Consider the following 22,040-nt stretch of genomic DNA (forward strand, 5'->3'; position numbering starts at 1 on the left):
TTTTAAAGCACTATAAATAAGCTATTATTATTTCTTTTAGGCACATTCTCCTCAAAATGAAGTCACTATAGACCACAGAATAATACATTAGAACTGAAAAGAAACTGGAAGGTCAATTATTTCCCCTCTGGGAACTGAGTTGGGCAGTTTTGGAAGCTATATCCTCTTTTTTGACAAGTCTCAAGGGAAGTAGTTGATTGCCCCCTGGTCAGCCCTGCCAAAATGTACCTGTGTCTGTGAGATCATTTTGATGAACCCCTAATTTAGTAAAGACATGGCTGGAAACGACGAGGGAAATAGGCTCAGGCAGATAGATGGAAATCGATGGTCTGGATGAAATAGAGTGGAAAACAGACCTTAAAATATCCCCTTAAAATGCAAATACCTACTCCAGAGCCACACCTTAATATGTTAACAGCAAAACCTTAATTACCAGCTAATACCTTCATTAAGAGTTAAGCTCTCCAGTGGGGGTTATTAGAATTCTCAAAGAACCAAAAGCAAGGTTGAGACAAAGGAAAAAGAATGGGGAAAAGTATCAAGAAGTTTGGAGAAAACTACCAGGCTGGGAAAAGTCATTATTGATAGGAGTGAACAAAGGGCATCAGTGACAAACTTGACTGATTAACTATGTTGCCAATAGTTCAATTCAGTGAATTCATTCAAAACAATCTTTGCCAACCCCCAGGATTCAATGTCAAAAGTGCCTAAACTCTGGCAACAACTGTTAAATTTGTTAATATTTGATTGCATAGATTAATACCAGAATTTGGTTTTTTGTACTTTTTGGCTAACTACAAAAGGCTTGTTGCCACTTCCAATAGTTTTATGTTTGTTTGTCCCAGAAAAGAAAAGGTAACAAAACAAAAATCCATAAATAGATGTTTCTAGCCTTTTGGATAGAAACATCCAACAATGATAAAATAGTTACTATTTTCTTAAAAAAAAAAAAGTCAGGCATTCTTGCTCTTTGGCTTTTTAGAAGAAACAGCAATGGGCTAGATTTGGTTTGAGGTTTCTGGGGGGGGGGGGGGAGTAAGGGGGTTAAGGAGGCAGTCCTATCAGCACCAGAGGAAGTAAATTTCAAGTCTTAATATGAATATCATCTGGGTCCAGGGTATATGGATCAAAAGAAACTATCAGGTCTGATGGGAGCCAATGAAGTCTTTGCTTTTAGAATGTCATGTCATAAAATGGCCTTTGGCCTCCTGGGCCACTGAATTACCCATGAAGGCCAACTCCCCACCAGAGAAAGGTGGAACAGCAAATTTGTGCACCCTGATCCTAATGCTCAAGCTGTCTACGGTGCATAAATATTCTAACAAGTTTCATCTTGTCACAATAGAGTCATAATGTTGCTCTGTTCAGCACATGATAATGGCTTTGTAATTCAATTATTGGTAGTATTTGTCTTCTGGGATTTATCTGCTCTAAACCTCCGCACTCAAGTAAAAACCCCTTACCATAAATCTCATAAATGCTCCAGCAGGTTCTGTCCCCTACCTCGGGGCACATCTTGCCATTCCTGTTCAAACCTTGACAGCATTTTCTAAATTATGGGATGGCTGTGTTTGGAGTTGTTGGCTTTTTAAATGCCAACAGCCGAGATAAGGATAAAAGATGTTCATGCAGGTTCATTTTCCCTGGCTGTGCCCATCTTAGAGATAAACAGTACAGGATAGGCAAAAAAAAGCAAACAACACTTTGCTTCCAAAGGCTTTGGGAAGAATTAGTACTACCTGAGTCACCTTCTCCCACCCCTCCCCCACTCCAACATTAAAATGTGTTTGCTCTAGACAACCGGTTTGTCCTTTCCTGGTCTCCTTGACAGTATCACAAGTGGAAGCACATTTCTACCATTTCATTCCAATGTTTGTCTCTCCACATTAAATCTCTGAGTCCCACATTGTCTCTCTTTGCTCCCAGGCAAGGTAGCTTTCTCTCAGCTGCCATCTTTCTTTCACAACTCTCCTGAATTCTGAGCTCCATATCTTACTGTAGAACAAGTTCCCTTTGTACTCTGTTTACTTTCATCCTCCTAAATTATAAGCTAGCCATCTCTCCTAAACTTGTTAATTATATATGACTCCAGAGAGCATAATTTAGAACACTGGGTGAAAGTTCTTGTGAGGTCCATTTTGATTCAATATAAATATGAGCTTTCTAACAGACAGACCAGTACAGCAATGGAATTACCTAACTCATTACTACAGGTGTTCAAACAGAGCTTAGATCCTTGTTAAGGACTTTGTAGCACAAATCCAAGTTTTAGGTAGGGGTTAAGAAGCAGATGATTTGTCAGGCCCCTTCCAAAGGGGAAATTCCATAATTCCATGTTTTTCTTCTCAAACTGTATTAATCACCAAGCTGCTATCACCTCTGTCTGGTGCACACTCCACTGAAACTGAACTGGGCTCCCCTGGGCTGCTTCCAAAAGACCACACTTGGTGCACCATATATATTATGGTTTAGCACTGAAGCACTTGGCACTTTGGGAGGACATAGCAGTCTCTTGGTCCATGTGATAGCAGTATGGGGGTGAAAGTTCTTTTAAAAAAGGAATGACCACTGAGTCAGTAAAAGCTGCCTAATCAGAGACTTTAAAGAGAAAGACAACTCTCATTCCTACTATTTCTTCTTATTCTTTACTGAATATATAGTCAGGAAATCTCTTTCTGGGGCTTCCTATGAAAGGGCAAACATTTCATATATCACAGTGGGCACATGTACTGCCTAGAGGTACTTGAGCTCAGATGTGGGGCCATGGATGTCACTTCTTTTTTTTCCCCCTTGAGCAAAGGTAACAAAACAAAAATTCTTAGATGGATGTTTATAGCCTTAGAAGCATCTAATGATTTAGAGAATTTGGGAACTCCTGTCTCCTTCAGCTAGAATTGGCTGACAGCAGGAACAATTTTCTTCCACTATATTCTTCTCAAAGAAGATGACAACTATTAGGAAATTTTCGCAGGAGCTGAGTTCAGGGTGAGGATGTAAAGGGCCATCCACAATGAGAAATGGTCTGTCTTCTTAAAGGTCAGGATCCTCTAGAACTTCATCAGTGACCACATGTGAACCATGAGCTAGGGCTTCTTAATGAGAGAAAGCATCCTCTTACCCCCTCAACCAGGGCAAGTCTACTGCTATAAAAGAATCCAGAGAAGAAAAAGTAATTGCCCAACTCCACTCTTTTAGAAACAGACAATATCTGGAGTATTTTGCTCAATTTCCAATGATGCATTTTGAAAGTATTGTCAAACTGAGGCAAGTTCAATGGAGGAGGTCTTTGAAGTTTCAAAAACTCAAAACTGTAACATATATCCAACGGATGATGAAACCAAGGATATTTAACTTGGAGAATGCTTACTATATTTTTGGGGCAAAACTATGGAAGGTAAAATGTTCTGTCTCTTCATTGTTCCACAGAGAAAAACTAGGAAAATGGATTGAAATTATGAGAGCAAAAGTTTCAACAGCAGACAAAAATACTTTCTAATAACCTAAGCTGTTCGATGTGGAAATGAGTCATCTTGAGAGATAGTGATCACTATGCCACTGGAGGTATTGAAACTAAGGAAAGATGGATGACCATCTGGTAGGGATTCTTGTTCTGAGAGGGATGTTACAAGATATGACCTCTATAGTGTCTTCCAACACTAAGATTCAGTGATCCCCAAAGAAAACTCAAAATAATGTCCCTTTATCCATCTAAATATTCCCTCTAGTCTCTGCTTCCAGATTACCTTCCTACTACTTCCTGCAGAAAATATCGCCCTTAGCACCTTCTAGGCTAACAATTCAGAGGACCTTTGCAAAAAACTGCTCCCCAGACTGTACTCTAGCAGTACTCTATGCCTTTCATTTGACAAGAAACATTTCATTACCCTTGAGAGATGGGTGTATAACCTTGGTTTTTATTATTCCTAAATAAGGGTTCCATGCTCACCTCTTGATTACTTTTTATATCTGAACCAATCCTACTATTAGCAAGTAATCCCTACAAATTAACCTAAAATTTCTCTGAAGCAACCTGAGCCCCATGGTTTCTAGCTTTGCCCTCATCAACTAATGGGCATAATTGAACCTTGCCCCCTTCATCTTTATCACATGAAACCCACACCCCCTCACTGCTTGCTCTCTCACCAACTGTATCACTTCTAACCCAAAGGAAATGGAATGTGGCTTGCCTCTCTGCTTCCACTAAAAGCTATCTGAATGACAAGAAACAGAAAATAGGGGAGAAAAAAATACAGGCATATGGCTTTTTTAATTTAGCATAACAACAAAAGAAATAGACTCATATGTCAAAACCAGGCCTCTTTCGAGCTCTTAAATCCAAATGTTCCCTAAAGCAAATTTAAAGGACAGCATGTGACCTCCATCCTTACAGTCCCATGTAACATATTTGCTTCAACACCCTTGCTTTTCTGATGTCCAAAGTGAAGATCAACTAACCTCCAGTCTATCAGATCTTTTCTCTGACAACCACTCAAGCTGATCTTTCCTATTTATTAATGTGGCCCTCAGCCTACAATTTTTAATCCCTGTTTGAAGTGGGACCCTGAAATGTGCCCTTTTTCATTTCTTTTCTGTAAGAAAAAAATTAATAAGATCATTCTCTGTTCAACTTAGAACATATTGTTGAAAGGCTATTTGTATATGACATATGTTTAATATGAAATGATTTCTAAGTATAGTAGCTTTAGTGACTCTGAAGGACCTGACAGGCTTAGATGAACAACTCATTTTCTTTGCACAGGACAGGAAGAGGCCAATGAATGCATGGAGCAGATAGGGGGATAATTGTTTATATTTTCCTTCAGACTGAATGGATGCTCTTTGGAACAAATGTCTTACACCCTTGGAAAAATGGAGTGGGAGAATTAAAGAGTAAAGGGTAGTCTGAGTTGGCTTGAGTCAGTGACCTGAGTTTTCCCCTGAGCACAAGGCTCCAGGATCATTGCCCCAGACCATGTTAGTAGTCAGTTGGGAAAGGATGACTCCACCCAGGCTAATAACTGTACCACTCATCAGCTTCTAGAAATGGATCATACCTATATTCTAACAGTGGTCTACTAGCTAGAGGCAGGTAGGTGGTGTGGTGCACTGGACTGAATATTACACTTGGGGTCAGGAAGACCTAACTTCAAATGTGGCCTCAGGGCAGTAGCTGCATGACTTTGGGCAATTCATTCAAACTCCATTTGTCTCAGTTTCCTCAACTGTAAAATTGAGATAATAACAGCACACTGCACAGTGTGTGGCACAGAACAGGCAGTATATAAATACTTATCCCCTTCTCCTCACCCACTTCATCCCCCATGGAGAGTGTCAGCATGTAAAACTGACAATGCTACAGACAAATGGGAGATACTGTCCAAGAACACAGCGCTTTAGGGTAGATGGAAGAATAAGTAGACTCCTTTCAAAGAAAAGTCAATGAGTGCCCAGAAGACATTACACTCAAATCAATAGGGGCAAAGTGCCATTGTTATCTATCCTTGTATTGCTAAATTGGTTTCTAAATTGTGTATTGCTAAAGGCAGCTAGATGGCACAGTAGAGGGTCTGAAGTCAGGAAGACATGAGTTCAAATCCAGCCTAACATACTAACTAGCTGCGTGACTACTGGCAAGTCATGTGACCATGTTGGCCTCAGTTCCCTCATCTGTAATATGAAGATAATATAGCACCTATTTCTGAGTATCGAATGAGGCAATATATGTAAAGTACCTTGCATGATATCCAACACATAGTAGGTACTATATAAATATTTGGTATCAGCATTAGTAAAAATAGTATCAAAAGATAAGGAGATAGTCTTTTGCCTTTCAATGGCATTGCTATATTTTAATAAAAAATTTAATAAAAAACATTTTATTAAATTTTTCTTTGTCAATGATGTTAGTTTAAGTGCTAAGAGGGTATCAAAGCCCTAGAAAGGTAAACAAGTCAAAATCATCCATCCTAGGCTAAATTCCAGGTGGAAGGTAAACCATAAAAATATTTATTACTGGGAGACTCCAAAGACTATATACAAGAAGTTCACAACTGCTCAGATCTGAGATCATGAGTCACAGGTTATCTATAGCAATCACAGATACTGGACTTTTCTAGGATGGTCCCAATTTCAAAAAATGCAAGTATAAGAATTTTTCAAAGAAACATCTTTGGTTAAATTATTTATCCCAAATTCTAATTCAGAAAATATCTGTGCCACATATCTGTAGATCAACTTAGCTAAATTTGGAAAGATACAGCATCTAAAGTTTGCCAACCAAAGGGTATATTTTTTTCAACAATGACAACTCATGAGGATTATAGACTAAAGTGTGATGGAACTGTGATTCAAAACAACTTAATCCACATTTATTAAACATCTGTGACATGTGAAGCACTATGCTGGGCAATGAGAATTCAAAGATTCACAAATAAAGTGACCTCTGCCCATATAAACATCATATTCTCCTCAGGGGATAGAACACATACACAGATCAGCAAGGGCAAAATAATTTGAGGGTACACACTAATAAAATAGGGATGTCAGGAAAAGTTTCATAGAGAAAACTGGAACAAGAGCTGAGCCTTGAAGAAATATGAATGTTCAAAGGCAGAACTGAGGCAGGAGGATATTCCAGGCTTACAGGATGATTTAAAAAAAATGAATGGAAATAAAAGCAAACCAGATTTTGAAGTTAGGACTCTGGAGAATGGGATTAGCTTCATTTATTGAAAGAATGGGACAATCAGGGGAAACACTAGAATAAAATACTGGCCCTGACCTGCCTCTGCTTTATTTATATGACCTTGGGAAAGTCACTTAAATTCCTTTAGTCTTACTTTCCTTATCTATAAAATGAGGTAGTTGAACTAGATGGCCTTTGAGGTCTCTTTCAACTGTCAATCTTTGATCCTATGGCAACACAGCAGAACTGTCCAGAGGACCAATCCAAATGAGTGGTTGGGTGATATGTATCCAAGACTTACAGAAAGTTAATTGGTAAGAACTGAGGAGATGGGTGAGATCCACCCTCTACTAAAAGAGAGCCGAATTAAAGGCAACCACAGAGTAGGACTTAGTGGTAGTGCAGCTGGGAGGGAAAATGATTCCCATCAGGAGGGGCTATGGGAGTGAAAGCATCAATCACTCTTAATGAAAATAAGAACACTATGGTGGAGTTGTAGGGAAGAACTCTGGATAAGTTCACCAATGAGAAGCAATCATCAGAGAAGAATTGGATCATCAGAGAAGAACTGTAACAAACAAGACTTCATACAGAAAGGATATATAAAAAGGAGGAGGCAGCCAGGTGGTACAGTGGATAGGGTACTGAGCCTGAAGACAGGAGACCTGAGTTCAAATCCGGCCACAGACACTTAATAGTTGTGTGACCTCAGCAAGGCACTTAACCCTGTTGGCCTCAGTTTAATTATCTGTACATTGAGCTGGAGAAGGAAATGGCAAACTATTCCAGTGTCTCTGTACCAAATGGGGTCAGGGAGGGTTAGACACAACTGAAATAACTGGACAACAACAAATGTAAGTTCTGATGTATGAGCCCTTTTTCCTGACCACCTGAACTAAGGGCCCTTTCTGGTAAATATTATAAGCAAGAGAGATTATATAACTGTCTGGAGGAAGATTTGTTCTTTGAAGGGTATATTTACTCACTATGGGCTCCAATTTAAGTCTTCTATGTTTCTATTAACTTCTAAATAAACTTACTAATATTTCAAATCCTATGAATCTATGTATTTAAAAGAGGAAGTGGTAACCACCTTGGAAAAAAAAAAAAGATATATCTTACTGTTCCCAGATCATCCCAAGGTTGTAATGAGCAAGAAAAGTTAATCTTTCTCTAAAGCATATCTGAGACCCTCAAATCAGGACAAAGCCATTAATACAAGGGATTTTCATCCATGTCATTGATAAACATTAAACAGCACAGAACGAAGGATAGATCTGTAGGGGAGTTGAGTAGAGACCGCTCTTCAATTTGAAACGAAGACATATCAGAGGGGCTCAGACAAAATGAAGTATATGATGGTCGCCAGGATTGTGAAACTTCCAAGATTAATTCAATATGAGGCATATTCAAAGAGAAAAAAAAGCAATATTTAATCTGGAGAAGAAAAGGGGGGAGAACAAGATAGCCTTTGTTGGTTGTTGTTCAGTCATGACTCTTGGTGACTGTATGGACCATACTGTACATGAGACTTTCTTGGTGAAGATAATGGAGTGGTTTGTTATTTCCTTCTCCAGTACATCAAGGCCATCAAGGCAGACAGAAACTGACTTCCCCAGGGTCACAGAGCTAGTAAGTATCTGAGGTCAAATTTGAACTCAGGTTTTCCTGACTCCAGGCCCACTCCTCTATCCACTGAGTCACCTAGCTGTCTCCTAGGAAAACAGAGGTTAAGTGATTTATCCAAGGCAATACAGTTAGTAAATGTCTGAGGTCAGATTTGAACTCAAGTTTCCCTGACTTCCATCCCAGTGCTGTATCCACTGTGCCACCTAGCTGCCCCCCTAGCCTTTCTTACATTGGCAATTAAAGTGAATACTATGTAATGTGGATAGCAAAACTAGAAATGAGATATTTAAATGGCGCTTTTCAGAAGGATCATTATTCTTCCAAAACCTTTGAGAACTATTGACAGTGCTCACATGTTCACTTTTCATTCCTCAACTCCCCCAAGGAAGGTGTTGCTTTTTAGAGAAAGGGATAGAGGATGAGATTTGTCTCTCCATATTGGGGATCACTTCCTTGGCTCCTGCCGGCTCATTATTTTGTTTCTAGTCCCTCGGACTTCCTACTGTTTACAGTAGAGATCAGCAGTCACTTCATAGCCACCCCTCTCTTTCCCCTTTCTGCTACTCTCCCCATTTCTCATAACTCTCCTACTGCTATTCTCAGTTTCCAGCAGTAGGAGTCATTGTAGCACTGAACTATTCCAAAAGTTCCAATCTCTTACAAAGAACCTGCATGGGAAAACTTTGCAAGTGGGTTTGGACCTTTGTGATTTTTAAGCTTTCTTTACATAAAACCCAATGATTCACATGAAATGTTTTCTGGGAGACTATTCCTGAGGTTTGAAATAGTCTCTTTCTCCAGTGCCATATAGACACATGATGACTATTTGTTTCCTCTCTCCATTATTTAAGCAATGCAGCTCATGGTGACAGCGGCACTTAATAGGTCCAAAGATTCAGGGGAAGCCTTCTATTGAATTATTCTATAAATCCCTATTTCCCACCTGAGCAGTTAGGGAGGAAGTCTAAATGACTTATTAATGATTCTCAAAATAGCAAGGAAAAGGGTAGGCATGAGGATGGTGGCATGGGATTACACCTGTTCCTTTGAGCTCCCATGTCTTTGCACTGGGGAGAGATAGATGCACTACCTTTGTTACATTTCCTAATTTCTAAGGAACAGACTACATCCTCACTGAGGTCAATTGACAATTGCTTTAACCAAGAGAGTAGCTTATAGTGGTCCCTTCCAAGTTTCTATAGTTAGATTTATGCAAAGGTCATCAAAGCAACCCATTGTAAAGGTAAACTTTTACACCAAATAATTCTAGCTGTGCTTGAAATTCTTACCCAATTTGAAGCAACTTCTTTGGAAGATTACTATTTGGCTTTACCTCTACATCAGTGCCTAAGAATTTCTGAGTATTAGAAAATTTTTAAAAAGATAAAAAGTTCTAAATCACTACTGATTATCAGAATTAAATTAAACTAAAACTGAGGTATCACCTCACACTTATCAGAAATGGCAAATGCTGAAGGGGATAAAGGAAAATATGTATGTTAATATACCGTGTGTGGAGTAGTAAACTGGTCCAACTATTTTGGAGAATAATTAGGAATTGTGCCCTAAAGGGCTATGAAACTGAGCATATTCTTAAACGCAGCAATACAACTATTAGGTCTGTATTCCTAATAGATAAAGAAGAAAGGAGAAGGACTTGTATGTACAAAAATATTTATATTGACTTATTCTGGTAGCAAAAATTTGGAAATCAAGAGGATTCCCATCCTCTGAGGAATGACTGAACAAGTTGTGGCATATTATTGTGATGAAACACTATAGTGCTATAAAAAGGTGTAATGGGGGGTGGCCAGGTAGCACAGTGAGTAAGAGCACCGGCTCCAGTGTTGGGATGACCTGGAGATCGAATCCCCGGCTCACTTAGCACCCACCCAGAAACACCTGGCCGTGTAACCTTGAGCAAGTTACTTAACCCCAATTGCTTAGGGGCGGCCAGGTGGCTCAGCGAGTAAGAGCACCGGCCCCAGAGTTGGGATGACCTGGATCAAATCCGGGCTCAGATACTCAGCACCACACCCAGAAATAACTGGCCATGTAACCTTGAGCAAGTTACTTAACCCCGATTGCTTTAAAAAAAAAGTTGTAATGGGATCATTTTATTTACAAAAACAAAAAACATGGCAAGTTCTATACAAACTCCTAAAAAATGAAGTGAGAAATACCAGATCATTGTGCACATCAACAGCAATGTTGTAATGATGATCAATTGTGAAAGACTTGACTAGTCTGATCAATAAAATGATGCAAGACAATTCCAAAGGACTCATGATGGAAAAATGCTACCCACCACCTCCCAAGAGAAAAATGGTGAACTGTGGGTGCAAATGGAAATATAATTTTCTCACTTTTTTGGTTTTTGCAATATGGCTAATATGGAAATGTTTTTCATGATTTCAGATGTATAATTGATGTCATATTGCTTGCCTCCTCAGTGGATGGGGGAGGTATGGGAGGGAGCAAGAGACTTTTTAACTCAAAATTTAAAAAGAAAAGAATGTTTAAAATAAATATTTTTAAAATGTGGGAGTATTGGGAAGAACTTGTTATTTTCAAGATCATCATCATCAACAATAACAACAACAACAAAAATGTTCTGCTATTTAGAAAAGTTTAAGTCAGCTTGAGAGTTTAGGCCAGTAAGAAGCTAGGTAAACTTAAATCAGGAGCATCTGATACTATGTGCAAAGTCAGGCTAGATAGCTTCCACCAAGAAATGCCATGATGCAAGCTTGCTTTCTTCTCCTTCACATCCCCCTTTGTGGGAGTGGAGAGATCCAGTTCAATGTAGAAATCAGCAAGTTACCTACCCTTCCTCTCAGAATGAACAGTTAGGCTTTACTAATTCATAATAACTGGGACACTGCATTCAGAAAGAGCCAAAAGTCTGAATTATGGAATATTCTCACAGAAAACAAGAACAGTATTATTTTCAGGTATACCTAGCAATGAGAATGAGGCAAATCTAGCATTACTTGGTAGATGGCCTATATCAATGACAAGACATGAAAGATTTCAAATTAGCACCATTCTAGGCAATACTGTTCCTATTTACAAAAGTACTGTTTACATATTGATAAAAATAATAATAACTAGAATTTATATAGCTTCTTAAGGTTTACAAAACACTTTTAATAGGTAAGTGCTGGAAAATACTTTGTACACTGAGTGAAGTAAAGCCTCCCCTTCGTATTGTTTCAATGTTCATGTATATTAAAAATCTCCTTTCTTACTAACAAAGCAGAGGTAAATTTCAGCCAAAGCCTAACTTAAACTTTCATGAATTCTGAATCCAGACCTACATTTCTTTTTTTTCTTTTTTTTGTTTATTTTTAGTTGTCAACATTCTTTTCCACAAGATTTTGAGTTACAAATTTTCTCCTCAACTTTTGCCTACCCACCACCCCAAAATAGCAAACCTACTGAATACACCTTCCCCCAAGCTGCTCTCTCTTATGTCCTCCCCATCCCTCCTCTGACTTTCTAGTAGGGCAAGATGGATTTCTATACTCCAGTGCCTGTATATTTAATTTCCCAGTTGCATGTAATAATAGTAATAATAATTTTTTTAACATTTAATTTTAAAACTTTGATTTCCAGATTCTTTCCCTTCTTCCCTCATCACCCACCCCTACTGGGAAGGTAAGCAATTCAATATAGGTTGTACATGTATGGTTATGCAAAACATTTTCATAGTAGATATATTGTGAAAGACTGACTATATTACCCTCCATCCTATCCCACCCCCCACTTATTCTATTTTCTACTTTGACCCTTTCCCTTTTCAAAAGTGTGTGCTTCTAACTACCCTCCCCCCGAATCTGCCCTCCCTTCTATCATCCCCCTTCTTATCACCTTCCCCCCTACTTTCTGGAAGGGTAAGATACCCAATTTAGTGTGTGTGTTACTCCCTCCTTAAGTCAAATTCAATGAGAATAAGTTGGTCCCATTCCCATTTGCCTTCCTGTTCTTCCCCTCCATTGTAACAGTTTTCTCTTGCCTCTTTGATATGAGATAATTTATCCTATTGTGTCTCTCCCTATCTCCTCTCATTATATTCCTCTCACCTCTTAATTTTATTTTTTAGCTATCATCCCTTCCTATTCAACTGATCCTATGTATATACACACACTCACATATGTATTTATATGCATATATACCCTCCTATATAAATATGTATGTATACACACACAACTATTAACTATCAACTATCCTCATACTGAGAAAAATCTTATGAGTTACAATTATTGTTTTTCCATGTAGGAATGTAAATAGTTCAAATTTAATAATTTTGTTATGATTTCTTTTCCTTGTTTACCTTCTCATACTTCTTTTGCTTCTTGTATCTGAATGTCAAATTGTCTCTTCAACTCTGGTTTTTTCATCAAGAATGCTTGAAAATCCTCTATTCCACTGAACAACCATATTTTCCCCTGAAACATTATATTAAGTTTTGCTGGGTAGGTGATTCTTGGTTTTAATCCTAGCTCCTTTGACCTCTGGAATATCTTATTCCAAGCCCTTCAGTCCCTTAATGTAGAAGCTGCTAGATCTTGTGTTATCCTGACTATGTTCCCAAAATACTCAAATTGTTTCTTCCTGGCTACTTGTAATATTTTTTTCCTTGACCTGGGAACTCGGGAATTTGGCTATAATATTCCTAGGAGTTTTCTTTTGGTATCTTTTTCAAGAGGTGATCGGTGAATGTTTTCAGTTTCTATTTTGCCCTCTGGTTCTAAAACATCAGGGCAATTTTCCTTGAGAATTTCTTGAAGGATGATTTCTAGGTTCTTTTTATGATTATGGCTTTCAGGTAGTCTAATAATTTTTAAAGTATATCTCCTGGATCTATTTTCCAGGTCAGTGGTTTTTCCAATGAGATATTTTACCTTGCCTTCTATTTTTTTTTCATTTGTTTGGATCTGTTTAATAATATCTTGATTTCTCATATAGTCATTAGCTTCCATTTACTCCAATCTAATTTTGAAGGAATTATTCTCTTCAGTGAGCTTTTAAAATTCATTTTCCATCATACAAATTCAGCTTTTTAAGGCATTCTTCTCCTCATTGGCTTTTTTTAGTTAGTCTATTTCGCCATTTGAGTTAGTCTATTTTTAAGGTATTATTTTCCTCGGTCTGATTATTAGATCTCTTTTCATGATTTTCTTACATCATTCTCATTTCTCTTTCCAATTTTTCCTCAACTCTTACTTGATTTTCAAAATCCTTCTTGAGCTCCTCCATGGCCTGTAATCAGTTAACATTTTTCTTGGAACATTTTGATGAAGGTGTTCTGACTTTTTTGTCTCCCTCCTGTTCCATGTTTTGATCCTTTTCGTCCCCCCAAAAAAGGAATCTAAGGTTTGATTGCTCTGCTTGCTTTACTTCCTCTGTTTGCTCATGTTGCCAGTCAATTACTTGACTTTTGAGCTCTTTGCCATAGTAGAACTCTGCTTCCAGAGAGGAGAGCTTTGTCCCAAATCGTTGGGGGTTTTGCAACTGCTGGAGCTATTAGGAGGGTGCCCTCTCTAAAGCCCCCACAAGATCTGTCCCACTGGCCACACACCCCAGGACCACCACCCAAGACAGCAATCCAGATCCAAGCAGGTTAAAGTAAGAGCAATTACCCTCTGAATGGTCATTTGGTCCCCCTATGATCTGCAGGCCAGGAACTCTGGAGGCATCCACGTGGGGCAGCAGCTGCAGCCCCCACAACTCTGCCACCTCTTGACCCAGGGGCAGGGTCTGGACCATGCCCCTCCTTTCCAACAGAGTTCCGCACTGTCCTTTTACTTGCTCTTTGGCGTTTATGGGTTGAGGAGTCTGGAAACTGCCACATTTGCTGGTGATTCACTATCCTGAAGTCTGCACTGGCTGTTCACTGATTGGGGCCTCCCTGAGGCCAAAACCAAGCAGCTCACACAGGACTGTGCTCTGCTCCCATCACACTGAGATGGACCCTTGCTAAAAGCTTGCCAGGCTGCCTTCAGCAGGAGGTTTGTTTCTCTCTGTCGCTTTGTGGGTTTTGTAGCTCCAAAATTTGTTTAGAGTCATATTTTATAGGCATTTGAGGTGGTTATGGGGGGAGCTCAGGGAATTTCCTGCTTCTAGGCCTCCATCTTGGCTCCACCTCCCCATGCCTGTATTTCTAAGCTAAGCGAGCATGCTGTAGTCAATATGTTGTAGAATTTGAATATGGGCTAAATATGATATAGATATTAAGATGCTTATTTTTAATTAAATCTTTAGAAACCTTACAAATCTATTTCAAGGCTACATATAGAGGCACACATCTATATGCATACACACAAATATAAATGCATACATGAGTACATCCAGTTAGCATGACATAGTGGATAGAGTGCTGGGCTTTAAGTCAGGAACATATGAGTTCAAGTATCACCCATAGACACTTAGCTATTTGTCCTTTGGCAAGGCACAACCCCCCTGACTTTCAGTTTTCTTATATTAAATGGGTATTAAACTAGTATCAACCTTCATATTATAGAAGTAAAAGACCTCAGAGGCCATCTAGTCCAATGCTGTCAGTTTTATGGATGAGAAAACTAAAGCTGAAGAAGGTTAAGAGACTTGCCCAAGGTCTCACATGTAAAATTTCAAAGGCAGGACTTGAGCCCAAGTCTTCTGGTGTAAAAATCATTGTTCTTAGGGCAGGTATGTGGTACAGTAGATAGTGCACCAGCCCTGGACTCAGGAAGACCTGAGTTCAAACCATCCTCATATACTTACTAGCTTTGTGTCCCTGGATAAGTTACTTAATCCTATTTGATTTTAAAAAATAATGATAATCATTGCTCTTTTGACAGCACTAGGTATCAAGGATCAAAAAGAAAAAAAAAGAAAATATATATAAAGTGCCTTATAAAGCTTAAATTGATATGAAAATGTGAGCTAAACTATTAATTCAGTCAGACAGCCAATCACAGCACTGTTCTATGCACTAAAGAGGTATAAAATAAAGCAACATATTTAGGAGAGGAAAACAAAACTATATCCAGGGACTTGAAACTGCAATATATCACTTCAAGTCAGTATCATACATTAACACAGGCACTAAATGTTACAGGCTTGAGAGCAAAGGAGGTCAATGTGAGCCAGACATACCTTCCCTGATGGAAGAGGTTTTATTTGATTTGATCTTTTAAAATGGTACCAGATAGATCTGGGCAGTAGGAGAGGAAAGATGGATAAACTTTCAAGCTACAGAAACCCCCTTTTAAGTGTTCATGTTCCCTAGTGATGAAAACAAAGGGCCAGCTTTACAGGAGTACAAGTGTGTTATCTCTCACCAGGCTTGTCTCCAAATGGGCTGCCTTTTCAGGAGGCATCTGTAGTTTTAACGGTTTCTCTAATGCAGTTCTCTAGCTTTCAATTCCCAAAGGGATTTTAGTGTAGCATTTGAAAATGAGAAAGATAAAAATGCATTTCTCTCAGATGTGTCTAAGTGTGCATAGGAGGGGAATGGAGGGCCTTTAGTGATAGGTGCTGTATCACACATACATTCTAAGACAGATGTGTAGACAAATCAATGGCATGTTTGCTTTGCTTTGGTGTTTTCATTTTTAAGAGAATGGAGAGGGACCTTTCCATGGCCCAGCCCCAATAGGCTGATGAGAACAACACTTCCCCCAAGTGAGAAGCCTCTGACAATGAACACAGGCTACTGTGGAAAATGATATTTAAAAGATTTGTTCTAAGCTTACAACTAAAGGAGTATTTCAACTTTGAAGCCACTTCAAAAATGCCTTTCTGGAGTCAGGTTCATAAGCCCAACTAAAAAAAAAATGATAAAGGAAAAGGATGAAGGGGGCAGAGGAAGGGGGAAAGGAAGGAAGAGAAAGAGAAAAGATATGCTTGTATGATCCTTACTTTTCTGATTCATAGGTTAGGTACAAAGGTGTCCTGGCCTTCCCTTTCTTGGCCCCATCACTAAGTACCAAAATTTCTACCTGTATTCTTTTCTATTTGACACTAGAGTTGTCTTATATAGGTATCTGTCTTATAATTTCCCTTCCAGATCCTGAGCTACAGGAGAGAAGGGACCAGGTCTGAATTATTTTTGCATCTCTCTATCTAGAGGTTTCATTCTATTTTATTCAAATCAACCAATATTTATTAGGCATTCCCTAGGTTCTAGATACCTGAGAGACAAAGACAAGAATCAAATAGTCCCTACCCTCAACAAGCTTCCTTTCATTGTTGCCTTTTGCCTAAAAACCCTAGTCATTTCCCCTTAACCATCTTCACACCAAAGCAGCTTAAACTTAATATAATAATATTACTAATAATCAAAATAGTAATAATAATAACATTTTATATGTACAAAGGATGCAAAGAGTTTCATGTATATTTTTCTTTTCTTATGGGAGATATATTCAGATCAGTAAATTTTAGAATATATAAAATAAACACAAAGGAATTTGGGGGACAGCATTATTAACTTGGGAGTATCTCATGGAGGAGCTAGCATGTGAATTGAGTCTTCTAGGAAGTTAGGGATTCTAGCACAGTTTTTGGCACATAGTACATGTTTAAACAAATAGTAGCTGAATAAATTGTGAATATACAGAAAAAAACATTACTTGGGCTTGTTTAGAGACTTGTATGAAAACTTAAAAATTCTAAACAGACTTTGCTTCACCCTAATGGGACTCAATACCCTCCTAGATGGAAAAAAACAGGCCATTCCCAAACCAGCAGCTCCCTTTAGAGCAATTAATATGTACCAATAATCTGGACCCCAAATCCAGAGCCATTTGAGTTGTTTTCTCAGTACGGGATATGAAACATGTTCACATTCTTACCAGTAGAATCTATTTGGGACGACTCCTTCCTGGAGAAGTTGCCATCTCCTCCCAAATTCCGCAGAGCTGTATAACTGGAGAGAAGAGAAGGAATCCTCAGATGAGTAAACCTGGAAGCTATCACCCTGAAACACCAGTTCAATCCATCCATGAGTAAGACTCCTTTGACTGAGGTTTAGGGTTTGCATAAGGCAGTAGGTAGAAGTAAGGATGGAAGAGTTGGAGTCAGTTCATTGAGACTACCAGGCTAAACAATGAGAAGTACCATCTCTTAAGGACACATTCACTGATCTCCTCCCCTCTCGATTGGGAGTGTACTTCCTCAAATATTACTTTGTACTTATCTTGTATTTAATGTTCTATGCACATGTGGCCACTCATACATACATACACATACACACACGTAAGGTCTTTAGGAAGAAACAGTAATTTTAATTTTTTCTGTGTTCAGCATCTGGCACATAGGTCCTTAAGAGATAGATGCTTGTTGAATGAATCCACTGATTGTGGCATTGGAGTACAATTGAGTATTCATTATTCTAAAGAAAGAACCTGACTTCAGTCCCCCTCCTCCCTCTCTATATCCCGCCCCTACACATACACACTCCTCAATATGATTCTCAAATTTAATTGTATACCAGGCATTCGTCAGCTATCCTTCTCTCTGATAATGTATGCTTCTCTCTGGCTCCTACAAATTCTTACTTATCTTGAAGAGGGAGGTTGTTTACTCCTATAAGAAACCTTTCCTGTTTAGTTTTATTTACTTGCAATTATTCCCTGACCTCAGAATCCTCTAGAATATGCTATATGTGTATATATGTGTGTGTGTGCATACACATTGTTAACACATTAATTTGTTTTTTTTTGCTTGTTTTTAAGGCTTTACTATACCGAAAGAAAATTTAAAGTATTCAATTTAAATGCATCTTCTAAAAATTCAATCCATTTCTCTTCCCTTTTTAAATTTAACTTAATTTTTAATTTATGGAAAGGAAAAGAAACCTCTATATTCTAAAATGTTTATAGCAGCTCTCTTTGTGGTGACAAAGAACTAGAAATTGCAGGGATGTCCATCAACTGAGGAATGGCTGAACAAGTTGTGGTAAATGATTGGGATGGAATACTATTGTGCTATAAGAAATGATGAACTCAGTGATTAAAAAAAAAAACAGAAAGACTTGCACTATAAGCATTCAAGATTTTACTAGCACCACTGTATGTAACTCATGTCTTTCACATATGTCTGCAGGCTCCCCCTAACCCAGCATTTTAAGTGAGTGGTTTTGGAGGGCCATCAAGGACACATGCTGGAAGTTGAGGGACACCAGAGAAATACCACTGAGGGCCACTGAAACAGGGTAGAAGGAAGTCAGCAGCTCTCTTGCCTCCTCCTTGAACCTGAACTGCAGTGTAAGTATAAGGTGAGTACACACTGTGGGTGGGGTGTTAAGAAGTTGCCTCCTCAAGAAGTTAGAAGAGAATCTTCCCTACTTTGGTTAAAATGAATTGAGGTCAGGCATAGTGCACACCGGTAATCCCTGCTACTGGGGAGGCTGAGGATTGCTTGAGCTCAGCAGGCTAAAGCCAACCAAAAATCTGCATTATCTAGAATCATTAGTAAAGGGTGACCAGGATGGCTAAGGAGGGGTAAGGGAGCTCAAGTCAGAAACAGGGACAATCAAAGCTTCTGGAATAGTGTTGATCATCAGTGGGATCAGTCATATGAATGACTGCTACACTTTAGTCTGACCATGAGTGGGAGACTCAGTCTCTCTATAAAGATGGATGGATGGGATGGAATGATGCATATGTGGATAGAAACAATATATATAAAGAGGTAATCACACTAGTGTCAAATCAGGGATAGTAAAGGACACAGTGAGCAGATAAAGGACAAGGTTCTCCTTCCATGCTCCACCTGTACCCCTCCTCCCTTAGATACAGATTTTTTTTTTGCTTTTTGGAGGACAATTGGGGTTAAGTGACTTGCCCAAAGTCACATGGCTAGTAAGTGTGAAGTGTCTGATACCAGATTTGAACTCAGGTCCTCCTGACTCCAGGGCTGGTGCTCTATCCACTGCATTAAATAACTGCCCCTGGGATGCAATTTCTTAAGATTAGCTCTTCTCTAGGCCTAAGGAAGAGATGTAAAATGACCTTCAGTTTTCCTCATAGGTTGTCAGAAACCTAATTAGAGAGAGGTCCAGGAGAGACTGCACCTCATATTCAAACTTTGGCTAGAGCTCTCTTGGGTTATCTGTCTCCCTCAGGATCTTGATTGTTCTGTCTGAGCTACAGGAGAGTGAGGTTTCCCAGCTCTTCTCTCTTTGAAGGATGAGATTCCACAGGGTACAGAGAAGGTCCTCAACTGTGTCTATATCCCTCCCATAGTATTTCTTACTGGCCAGCCTATATAGAGTTGATGCCCCGTTAGTGTTATTGGCTATCCTAACAGCTAAGGTCATATTGTGGTGAGCAAGGCAACTCCAAGTAAGCTAAACCAGCCCATGTTTTATGCTTAGTGAACCTTAAAGGATCTTTTTTTTTTTTTCCGAGACAATGTCTCTAGGAACAAAATGCACATTTAAACCAAGAGAAGCTCAAATCACTAGCTACCAAAGCAAACAACTTGATTGATCCAAATTGCAAAACACTTGGGACCAATTTCAAGTTAAAGTTTTGCTTCACTCCCCACTATTCCTGGGAATGTTTTCCTGGCTCCCTTCCCTGAGAAGGCATAAGAGAAATGAGGGACAAATATTCTCATACTGTTATACTCAGATTTTATGCATTCTGTATTTGTACCTGAATGGTCCAAAGTTCACATAACCCCATTCTCATAGACCTAATTCAGGTCTTGTCTCTGAGTTATAATGTATGCCTCTACACTTATATTATTCAAGCTAGCCTCAAAGGACTAGAACAGGTGGCGATGCAGCATAATGGAAACAGATAGTGAAAAAGGCATGGTTAGAAAGCGTTTTTTTGAAACAACAAAAGGGGTTTTGCTGAAATGCAAATTCAATATATGTCAATGTAACATGGCGATCTCTGGACCATGTCTCTGGTTGGCAGGTCATATTGCTCAATGTTTTTATTAAACAACACTGCCAGTTTGAAAAGGAGTAGACATGGCATGAATGGACTTATGGGTCATCTAAGGGCCCTTTAGATTAAGATATAACTCCTAAACTTGGGTAACAGTTTCTTGGGCAGCAAAATAACAATATGGTTATCTAATGAAGGACAGTTTTCAAAACATAACCAGGCCTCCCCATTTATAAAAAAGCATCATGTTGAAGAGTGATGTCATTTTCCCTATTTGAAAAAATAACTCAAAACTAAGAGCAGTGAGTCAAGGGTAAATATATATGTATGTATGTATATATACATATATATGTATATATGTATTATTATGTATAGATGTACTATATATAGATAATAAAATTTCTTAATAATTCAAGCTATTAAAAATGGACTGTGATATCTCAGGGGTGAGGGAGAAGGGAGAAGTATTGGATTCCTACTCATTGGAGGTAATGAAGAAATGGCTGAATAACCACTTACTGGTATCTTTCAGAAAGGATTATCTTGGGGATATAGGTTAAACAATATGATTCTTGTTCAGTTTTTTTCAGTCATATCCAACTTTTCTTGACCCTATTTGAGGTTTTCTTGGCAAAGATACTGGAATGGTTTGCCATTTCCTTCTATTGTTCATTTTATAGATGAGGAAACCAAGGGAAACAGGGTTAAATGACTTACCCAGGGTCACACAACTAGTGTCTGAGGCCAGATTTGAATTCATGAAAATGAATCCAAATACAGGAAATGCTCGATCCCCTGTGCTACCCTCCTGCCTCCAACAAGATGGCTGTTGAGGTTTATTTAGATTCTGCATTTCCTTGATTATATTTCTAAAATTCAGGGCGGCTAGGTGGCACAGTGAATAGAGCACTGGCCCTGGAGTCAGAAGGACCTGAGTTCAAATCTGACCTCAGACACTTAACACTTACTAGCCATGTGACCTTGGGCAAGTCACTTAATCCTAACTGCCCTGCTTTTCCCCCTCCAAAAAGCAAATAAATAAATAACAAAATAAAAAATAAAATATATTTCTAAAATTCACCTTTCTTTATTCCACCACAGTTCATTGAAAAAGCAATTGTTCATGCCAGAAACACACACCCACACCCCTCATCTTTCCCTCTTATAATATTCTTTTCCTTCAGTGCTCTGATCTAGTATTTCTTTTTCCACTCCCACATCAATAAGTATTCTCACCCTCCTCAAATTTTGCTGTATTTGTTACATTGTGTTGTATTATCTAGTAGAGCTCCTTAAGGACTGGGGCAGTATTCCTTTTTTATCACTAGCACTTAATAATTGATGTTTATTGAATTTATATGATGGGGAGGGAAATTAAAAGCAGGACTTTTAACTCTAAATTTGTCCCATGCATTATCTTGTCTGATATAATATTATGATTCTTATTTTAATCTCTTCTACCAGACTATAGGTAACTTGAGGGCAGACACTGCTTACATTTATTTTGCATCCTCACTGTGCCTGAGAAGGAGGGAGGTGCTCATTAAATACTTTCTGACTGAAAATAGAATTTCTAAGTAATACCAAGCAGAGCAGACCAAAGAACAGCACTGCCTGGTGGGATGAACAATTTACACCTATGCCACTGGGGCTAAAACAGAGTCACCTGGACAGCAGCAGCACTTCCCCAGGGGATGGATCATCTGTGCCTATTTCCTCTGGGACAAGGTGATTTTCTGTGATGTGTTAAGAGATTCCTTCTCCTAAAGATTAAATATATTGGAGCATTTGAAATTCTCAGGAGATTTGTAGCTGTAGGCAAGAGGTAAATA

General features: G+C 38.7%; 1 protein-coding gene across 3 annotated transcripts in view; it reads right to left on the reverse strand.

Moving 5' to 3' along the window:
- SORCS1 (sortilin related VPS10 domain containing receptor 1) overlaps nucleotides 1-22,040 on the reverse strand; it is a 711,184-nt gene that overhangs the window by 205,010 nt on the left and 484,134 nt on the right. For all 3 annotated transcript variants that reach the window (XM_069098910.1, XM_069098911.1, XM_069098909.1), the window contains exon 5: nucleotides 17,158-17,231. In XM_069098910.1, the coding sequence (XP_068955011.1) occupies nucleotides 17,158-17,231 (74 nt within the window). The remainder of the gene's footprint in view (nucleotides 1-17,157; nucleotides 17,232-22,040) is intronic.

The sequence above is a fragment of the Petaurus breviceps genome, unplaced genomic scaffold (genome assembly GCF_028583685.1).
Source record: "Petaurus breviceps papuanus isolate PSGF00001 unplaced genomic scaffold, PetGlider_PUasm1.0 37, whole genome shotgun sequence".
Classification (NCBI taxonomy): Eukaryota; Metazoa; Chordata; class Mammalia; order Diprotodontia; family Petauridae; genus Petaurus; species Petaurus breviceps.